This window comes from Sphaeroforma arctica, assembly GCF_001186125.1.
Source record: "Sphaeroforma arctica JP610 unplaced genomic scaffold supercont1.370, whole genome shotgun sequence".
NCBI lineage: Eukaryota > Ichthyosporea > Ichthyophonida > Sphaeroforma > Sphaeroforma arctica.
In genome coordinates this window covers 38,978-48,784 of record NW_014040188.1, presented here as the reverse complement: position 1 = coordinate 48,784, position 9,807 = coordinate 38,978, and the positions used below count along the sequence as shown (strand labels likewise).

Genomic DNA, 9,807 nt, shown 5'->3' with positions numbered 1-9,807 from the left:
GAATACTTCAGTAGCGAGATGGCTCAACTGAAAGTAAGTCTCTAGGGACTATTAGCGTTTCCTAGTTTGCCCCTGAACGGTCAACCAGATCGCCAGTCTGATGATGGCAAGTTGACCATCCTTGATAAGTGGCAAGTTATTGGCTAATGCAATATGAACTAGTGACATCATGAGTATTAACTCTATTCTTTTCGTACCTTTAATTTTTTCTAAAGCAAGAATTCTTGTAGGCGACAAAACTAATAATAATAGTTTCGCCAGACGGACGACAAAAACAAATAAAGTCTTTTCGGCGAAATCAGTACTGGGAGGATTGTATATAGACAATGTCTCAGCCCTCAATTATCCCAGAGTACTGCTAATATCACGAGATAAACTTGACTTTATATACCGACTACTCCCGTACGAGACTTTGACTGATATCAACTAATTTACAGCTTTAAGACACTTATATAGTCTCGATTAGAAAGAAGTTTACACATTTCAAAGTTTGGAAAAATATTATCTACTTTAGCTGCTTAAGCATAAAAAGCCCTCAATAAATAAGAATTCCAATACTTAAGATGACGAAGTGTTTCAAGATTTATACTCCTTCAAAGGGACATAAATCTGAGAAGAAGATGATGAACAAGGACACCGCCGCTGCAGCTACTGTTGCCGCCGAAGCGAACAAGACAGTTGCCGAGGGGATCGTTGCAAGCAAGATCGCCAGGAAAGCACTTGGGATAATACAGGAGGAGACTACTCCAGTAAGAGAGAATTCTCCTGATAAAGCTACTATCCACGAATCCGCGAAACGAGACCAGGGGTCTTTAAACAACACTTACTGTGACGAGGATACTCAGAAGTAAATATATAGGCGGTATTAACGTCTTAAGCTGAAACGTATTGAAATTGTCTTTGTTTTCAATAAAGTACACAAAAGTAGTGAGGAATGTAGTGGTATGCCTCGTGAAAATCAGCGATGCTGGGGGATTAGAAGGCTGAGACATTACCGATATACAATCCTCCAGTACTGATTTCGTCGAAGGGCATTATTATGTTTTCGTCGAAGGGCATTATTATGTTTTCGTCGTTGCGCTGGCGAACCTATTATTATTTGTTTCGCCGCCTTAAAAAAAAGTAACTTATTATTATTCCTGCTTTCTGTGTCATGCTATCGAAACTATAATTGTTGTTTCGTTGCTCGAATAAGAGGACTAACAAAATAATATCTCGAAAAGAAGTTATAGAAAAATACTCTCGACGTATTTCTTTGTGTCAATAAATTTCTACGTATCAAGGACTACCGGTTTGCTCTCATCAGACTTATAGGGTTTTCTGAGAATCACATCAACTTGAAACCTTCTAAGTACATACTTTCCAATAGCAATTTCATCATGAAATCCCCACAGGTCACTGCGCCTGACCCTCAGAAGCAAACCACCCTCACCCCTATATCGAGGCACGACATACTAAGTGCAGTAGCCACGATCTCCCAACTACTGTCTTCGACTTCAAACAATCATACCATTCTGACAAAGCTCTTTACCGACAAAGAATTTTCTTAGTCAGGAATACGCAAAACCAAGAAATACCCCATCGGCCCTTTCTGGAAAACCCCTAGTCCGGCACCAAAATCTCGCCTGCAAAGACTAGATGACAATAAACCCGAAATGACTAGATGACAACTAAGTAAAGACCAAAGCTCCATACTACAAACTTACGACAAGAACAAGACTGTCCCCGAAATCAAACAAGTTCTATAAAACATACCGGAGCCACGCAAAGCCCCAAATATCAACTTACAGCTACTAGGAGTAGGTAACCCCACAATCGAAGTGATAGTACGAGATTGTGATACATTAAAATCCCTAAAACACCTCAAGTAGCACTCGTATTCAAAATGCTACGCTGGCAACGTAACGACAACGCACACCCGAAACAACTAAATGTACAACGTAGTAAACAACTAGGTTTCGCCCGTCTAACATACACGAATGCTTGTGACAGCCGTTCCTAGAGGGGCACCAGCAATCGTACTAAGCAGCATCTTCTCCCTACGAAGTCCCATTGACACATTAAATCTGGACAAAGAATTAGATCAAAACCTGTCCCCTTACGGAATATCATTAAATATTCTTGAATTAAACATGTTTTTAATAATAATATCATCGATACTCAGAGTATCTCGTCTCCAGAGCATCTTTCCAAGACCCAATCAGTCCTAAGTTCGGCCAACCAAACAGAGGCGATCACACCCGAGAATCAAGCGGAACCTCTCACTACTGATCCAGAAATAACAAACACTGATTCTACGGTAATAACACCCAACCAAGGTAATAATGCTGTACCTTCGCAAAATATCATAATAATAACTCCCGCGCAAACAAAGACGCTAATTTCAATCCCGTACAAATTCGTAAGTCGCACAAAAACAACAAACGAAGAGCACGTTCACCACAGATACAGAAGATACCCCCAAAACAAACAAATACTAACTCAAATTGGAAGAGTGATTCTAAAATTATCGACTTACAGCCTTCAGAACCCAATTTCAGTACACCAAAAACATTACCCATGGACACAGATTCCTCTACGAGTATGCAGATAATTTCTACCGATACGATGACACCCGCAGCATAGCAAAATGTGTACGCTCTCCAGGCTTTCCGAGCACCTTAAATCACTCGAAAAAGAAACATGAAGCAGCCAGCGAACACATAAACTACGAATGGGTTAACTGCTAGCAAAGGAAGTTGATGTATTATTTTGCACTAGATTCTGGTATAGTAACGATGTATACTGTAGATTCCAAAATTCATAAAGCATACACGTCATCTGACGTTCTCCTCTACTGATCTTACATCCGAAGGATGCAGGAGTGCTGATGCTCAACAGACGTTACCCAACTCTCTTCACAAATATATCATTGTACTCGTATTTCCTCTTCACTTTCAAAATCTAAAGTGTCCTAGTAGGTACACTCCACCTACCACTTCTTCTTCACAGGCAGAAGTAGCGAATATTTTCTCAGTTATAGACCACTCGATACCGCTGATACTTGGTGGAGATTTCAACATTACAATCCCAATGAACAACACTTGAACGTGACCCACAAAAACAATCTCTAGACTGAACACCGTAATATCATGGATAAGAAAGTTGCAATTACACCATTATACAGGTCCCAGCCGTCCGCAAAATACAAACGATCACTTCTATTCAAACATCCCGTCACTTCGAACCACATACCACAAAAAAAAGGCCAATAGGCATGCATTTTGACCATCATGTGTCCTCAATACATCCTATACCTACTCCAAACTAAAAGCTTTTGTAGCATCTAGGGGTCAGATTATCAAAAAGCCAACCTAAATCCCAAAACCTCAGAATCACCAAAAATTGAGTTTTAGAATTAGGATTCATATATATCTGATATTAGCAGAAATATCAGCGGTAGAACCGGTAAGCTATACCAGGACAAAAGACTCAGTTTGGTTCTTTCAGACTAGGGACCTTTCCTAGCTGAGATAACCGTGCTTGAGAAGAGGTCTATTGTAATCTTTAGCTCGTACCTTTCAGTTGCTCTCCGTACTCTACATTTTTATAAAATCTTCACTTTTAGAACAAAAGGAATAACGAGTGAAGTATACTGCCATGAGTCTCGAAGAAACTTTATTTTAAGAAGAGACACAAGAAGGGGCCCCAACCAGGAAAGCCCCAACTAGGACACCAAGAAGACTCTAACCCCAGAAGGGAAGGAATACAGGTGAATTTTAACCACAGGAGGTTAGCAGGTATTGGGAGCAAATAACCTAACAAGAAGTCAGTCGAGGAAATGAAGTCTGAGCCACTCCTCGATAACAGACACCGAGGTAGAACAAACAAGGTATCAGTATCGTGTTTAAGCGTGGTGTACTTAATAACCAAGGTAAATATATTGTGCTACAATGTAGGGTTGTCAAGTATAGAGATGAGAACAATTAAGTGGCAAGGTCAAGGTGCAAACCAGTGAAAATTTATAAGCTGTCACAGTGATTGATGTATCAATGTTGGGGATTTTCAAACACATCCTGACGTCAGGACCCCAAAAAGCACATCACCCCACTTCACTATAGTCCCTCTAGACAAGTAGCAATAGCACAGTACACGGTACGCAGAATAATCAGAAACTGAATAGAACAGTGCATAGAAGGCATTCAATTACACACCAACAAACATTGTTGAAAGGGTATAAGACCTCAAACACACAAAATCGAAGTGCATTCTAGAGTATTTAGCTAGTGCAGTGCATGCGCTTAGGTGAAAAGTCACCCTAACTAAACCCTAAACCCTAAAAACCCTAATATATATATATATAGTATACTATGCAACCAGCAGTGCCGCCTGCAGCATAATTAATCACTGTCACTCAGATGATTGAGCATCGTATATGCTAGTACATTGTGTAAGCAATACTGAGAGTAGCCTTACTCTTCTTTCGACTGATTGGAAGGCCTGTAACTGACGGACCTCATTTCAAAGTGTATTGACTGAAGTCAACCTACACATAGGTAATGTCGTCATAAGAAAACCTTATACGTCACCGCCAGTATCGACCCCGCCACCAGTCGAGGTGCCGTCGCGTCATGTAACATATATCTGAAAAATTTGTGATATTTCCCAAATTTGTTCTAAAGTCGTTCTGTTAGTGTCCGCCGTATGCGTTGAATATCCGTGAGCTGTGATGACGACGCTTATTGACGTCCTTGGAAAATTTACATCAAAGCCAGCAAATCTCTGTTGGTGCCCAAGCAATCTCTTCCACCTGTGACAGGTTGAATATGTGTCCAAGCAATCACTTCCACCTTGGACAAGTTTCATATCCGATTAAACTTGAACCTTTTATACGATCGACATATGTCGTCCTTAAATTCCAAGTCAGCTCTGTACCAGTTCTACCCAATACTAGCTTGTAGTGTTTTCCTTTAGCCACCAGCATATATTTTAGCTGAATTAATCACATCCACAAGCTCCTGTACAGTGATGGCTGGCTCAGCCCTAGGTGGACAAAAATATGAAGCTGTCCCATGCATATAGCTGGTAAGTTCAGAACTTGTAGAATCCGATCGGCATCTGACATAATTTGTCTGAGTCCCTCTCAATCGTATGATCCGTATCCGTCCAGACTGTATAATTGCCTTAAGACGAGTCAGCCCATATACGAAAAAATCCGATTTTATTTTGACTTAGTAGCCGAAATAGGAAAATAACCTCCATAGCGTTTTGCACATGTGTCATCAGCCCTAAGTTGTCGCTCCGCTTGATAACCCCTTTCATATGCTGTATGGTCTTATCCAACGCGGAAATCGATTGTTGAGTCTCAGATAATACAATGGTCTAACATAGTATAGACCTCTGCTTTAGTATTTCATCCGGTATTGAATCAGAGGAGAATTATGTCGCCACCTCTTCAGTATATAGTGGCGACTGCAGATGAATTCCAAGCAGTTGTTTCAACAATCGAACACAGGCTTTTTTTGTTCACGTAGTAACTTCATATATCGTGTAATAAAAAATTACATAACTAAATAATTTTAGTTAGCTTAATTTGTGAAAAGCGTAATGTAATAAATACAGTAGTTCGGTCACTTAAAAATGTGGTCAAAACCAAGTATCACTTAATAAAGAGTGTTAAGTCTGAAAAAAGTGAACTCAGTCAGAAGCAGCGGTAGCGGCTTCTCTCTCCATCTTCTTCTTTTCAGCTCTACGCTTCTTAGAAGGAGGATTGTCTTTCTTGGTCATAATCTTGACTTATGGCTACTAGCTTGTCTCTTCAGGACTAGTTGGGACAAAAAAACTTTTGGGGTAGTTAATCTACCTTTACGCTTAAGTAGTCTAAGTAATTAATACCTTTGCTAACTTTAAAATGTGTAAGATTCGGTCTATTAAGACGATATTAACGCCTTAGAGTAAATAAACGCATAGGTAAATTCTATGTATCGTGAAAATATCAAAGTAAATAAACTAAATGAGACTTTTAGTAAAGTTAGGTATGCCTCGTGAAAACAGCAATACTCTAAGGGATTGTGAGACTGAGACATTGCCTATATATAAACCTCTCAGTACTTTTGCCACCGAAGGGATTTTATTTAGTGTATCTTTGTCGCTCTATTAGAAACTATGGTATGTTTCATTGAGGCGAATCTGAGAGACTCATAAAATCCTATCTTTAGAAAAAAGAAATAAGAAAATCTTCTGATGTCCTTAGTTATTGTCTTAACCAATAACTTGCCACTTATCAAGAATTACCGACTTAACCTTCATCAGACTGGCACATCTGGTTGGCTGATCGGAGGATCAACTAGGCAACGTTAATAGTCTCTAGAAACCTATATTCGGTTGAGCCATCTCGCAACCGAAGTATTCAGATATAAATAAAGTTGCATAGTAAATATAGTTCTGGGGCCTTTTAATGGCATCGTCCAAATATCTGATATGTAAAATGGAAAAGATATTAATTAATAAAACCATTAAAAACCATTTAGGAAACTTAAGTTCCTCGTACTATTCAGAGCCTAACACAGAATCTACCATGGGAACTCATGCCTGATGTCCTTGACAAAGTCATTAAAGAGGTAACCAGCATCACGATATATGTACCGTAATACCCCGATGCAAGGTGGTTTCCATTTTTTTTGTCTTTTCTAGAAGAAGATCCGATGCTAGTGGAAAATATAAACAACAATTTCCTCAAGGAAAACACGAAAGTATGTGGCAAGATCCCATTGGGCGTCACTTTAGTAGCTAAGATAGAAATGAAGGCTCCATACTTTGACTCAACACGAGAATAACCCGTCATACACGTTTCAGCATCGCAACCAGTTTACTTTGGAGATTTATCACATGAAATCAAATACGAGACACGTGTCAACATCATCGAACAATACCAAAACTTGGGACATTTCACTACTGAGGAAATGACAAACACGTTACAAGCAGATGGACGCGATTGGCTAAAAACCCAACAACATGTTCACAAGTACATCAAAGGATACGTACCATGTCTCAAAAATAGGATACTCATTAAGGTATTTCATCCCTTACAATCAATCACAGCCGCATCCCCAGGCGACAAGGTCCAAGTGGACAAATTGGGCCATTACTGGACTCAAAAAAGAAGACACACATATGTTTTAGTATGGTTAGATGTGCACTCATCATATGTCATACTCAGACCAATGACAACTAAATCAGCGGCTACTGTAGTACGACACTGGCACCAATCATGTGCGAACATGAGTTCCAACAAATCATACAGACCGACCAAGGCACTGAATATGCTAGCGACATACTTTCAAAAGTCATTGAACAAGCGCCGACACAACACTTAGCCTCCTGCCCATACCAACCTTAAGTTTTTGGTGCGAACATGCGATCGCATAGAGATGTTACGAAATTCGTCGAACAAAACCCAGGCAACTGGTGTCCACGACTTCCCTTCGTACAAATGGGCCACAATCTGCGCACATGAAGAAGACATATATCATCAAGATCCAATTTGTACTTTGGTCACAAACAGAATCAACTCACGGACTACAACACAACAGTGAACGCACCCAGTATCATTGGAAGAGTGACTGCAGAATCTCTAGAGAAACACGAGTTATCAGTTATCACAAGGTGGTTTTTAGTTTTTTTTTGTTCAAGAAAAGTTGGTAATTTAAAAAAACAAAAAAACAAAACCAAAAAGCTAAAGACGCAGGGTTTTGAACTAAAAGCCTAAAAAACCCTACACGAAACTAGTCGGTCCTGTGATGTATATAAATATCATAAATATCCGTCTTTAGGTCGCTCTCCCACTAAATAAATAAATAGCTATCGTGTGTGGTTCTTAAATATTTATCTGGATCTCATACAAATACCAACTTTTTTTGGTTTAAAATTTATTACATTATGTATTAACTAACACATATGAACTATATGTGGGCGCTATGCAGTCTCAGCCTTTACATTCATTAGCGGATTCTTATACCGGCGAAGATGACAGTGACGCAGTCTTTGACTCGCACGTAAGGTCCAACCACCAGGCACAGGATGCTTTGTTTGGCCTTGCTCCTGCCCCATCGGAGAGTGATTTGGGCACAGCCGAACGCGTTGTTATTAATAGAAAGATACTGTCCCCACCGACATCTGTTGACTTAAGTGAGGACGTAGAGTCTGACGAAATAGAAGTCCGGTATCAGAATACAGATAGAGTTTCCCAGCGTACAACTTCAAGCTCTAGTTCGAGTTTGGACTTACAACCGAAAGCATGCGCCACTACAATATCGACTGCTGGTGTACAAAACCAGTCGCCAACGGAAATGTCGAGGGAGAATAGACCAGGAAATGGGGATCAACTGAACGGTATGTCAACACTGGCTAATACACATACCGCAAGCATGGATAGCATGCACAATGAATTGACAGATAACAAAGGCAAAAAAATATACCAGCAAGACTTCAGCACGGACATGCATGAAACTCGACCCACAATAGCACTCGTGCCGCCATCAAGAGACATCTTTGGTGAAGAGTACACAAGTGTGGAGAGCGAGAGTGAATCTGCTCCTAGTGAATATGTGGGGGAAGTCACTAGCTTGTCTGTGGGAACCTACACAGCAATGGACAGTGCGAGAAGGAAACAGGGAAAGCCAAGAAGCCGACGGCACAACAACACACAGGCTGAATACGAGGCACGTGCGGATGAACTGGCACGTGAACAAGCACGAATAAAGGGGAGAACAGACGAGAGAGATGATCGACGGCTGGACTTGAATGATAAGATCCTGCCAGTGGATAGTTTACCGAAGATTTCGTTTCAACAGCTCGAGGAGGACATACCAATGGCCTCGGGTAAAAGTAGACACAAATCGAAGAAGTCAGTTTCTCGACAGGGCAGTAAAAGCAGAACACCGACACCCAAGCAATCACCTCATTCCACAGTCTCACACGAACACCAGTTAAGAAGGCACGTACGCTCTCCCACATCACCACAGGTGCAGCAAAGTCATTCATCACATAGCAGGGACAATACTTCACACTCAGACGTCAGCCGATCGCCACACCATCCGCGCACTAGAACATCAAAACACAGCCCTCACAGACAAGCACGCAAGAGGCACAGTTCACATACACACAGCAAAGCGAGTTCCAAAACTTCTTCAGGTTCTTGCAGCGATGGTTCGAGGGCAAGCTCACACAACGAGGGAAACACTGCACCTGAAAGTATACCAATGGGCCGATTTCCACCCCCACGGCCGAAAAAAGGACCGTCACGCCCACCATCCATGTCTTCGTCTAGACCCAATGATGCAAGATTAGATAGTACTTACCCCACGGATGACAGGGCAGATAGAGTTGGACTGGAACCATACCACGCAGAGGTACTGCGGAGTAGGTCGCAAGGTCATAGGCGCGCGAGTACAGAGGACGCAAGTGTTGCGCAACTGAATCGAAGCAGAACAATAAGGGGCGATGAGGACAGGCAGGAAATACAGGCAATCAAAGCCGGGCAGATCAAAGCGAATGTACTTTGGGCGGAAGATACAGAGCCATACGAAGGTGTGTTGGCCAGTTGTTAAATGCTCTTACAGAGTAGTGTGTTATAATATACATATATATATATATATATAACAATATACATACATATATACATACATACATACATACACGTATACATACATACATAAATACATACATATACATACATATATATATATATATATATTTATATATATATATTACACATACACACACACACACACACACGCGCACACACACACACACTCACACACACACCCC

General features: G+C 40.8%; 2 protein-coding genes across 2 annotated transcripts; both read left to right on the top strand.

Moving 5' to 3' along the window:
- Positions 1-620: 620 nt before the first annotated feature.
- Positions 621-851, top strand: SARC_05674 (hypothetical protein; the record flags this gene model as incomplete). The annotated part of the gene is made up of 1 exon (XM_014300464.1): positions 621-851. One exon carries the CDS (start codon positions 621-623, stop codon positions 849-851), a length of 231 nt encoding a protein of 76 aa, XP_014155939.1.
- A 7,075-nt stretch (positions 852-7,926) lies between these two features.
- SARC_05673 (hypothetical protein) lies at positions 7,927-9,587 on the top strand (the record flags this gene model as incomplete). The annotated part of the gene is made up of 1 exon (XM_014300463.1): positions 7,927-9,587. Exon 1 carries the CDS (start codon positions 7,956-7,958, stop codon positions 9,585-9,587), a length of 1,632 nt encoding a protein of 543 aa, XP_014155938.1. The 5' UTR covers positions 7,927-7,955.
- Between the last annotated feature and the right edge of the window lie 220 nt (positions 9,588-9,807).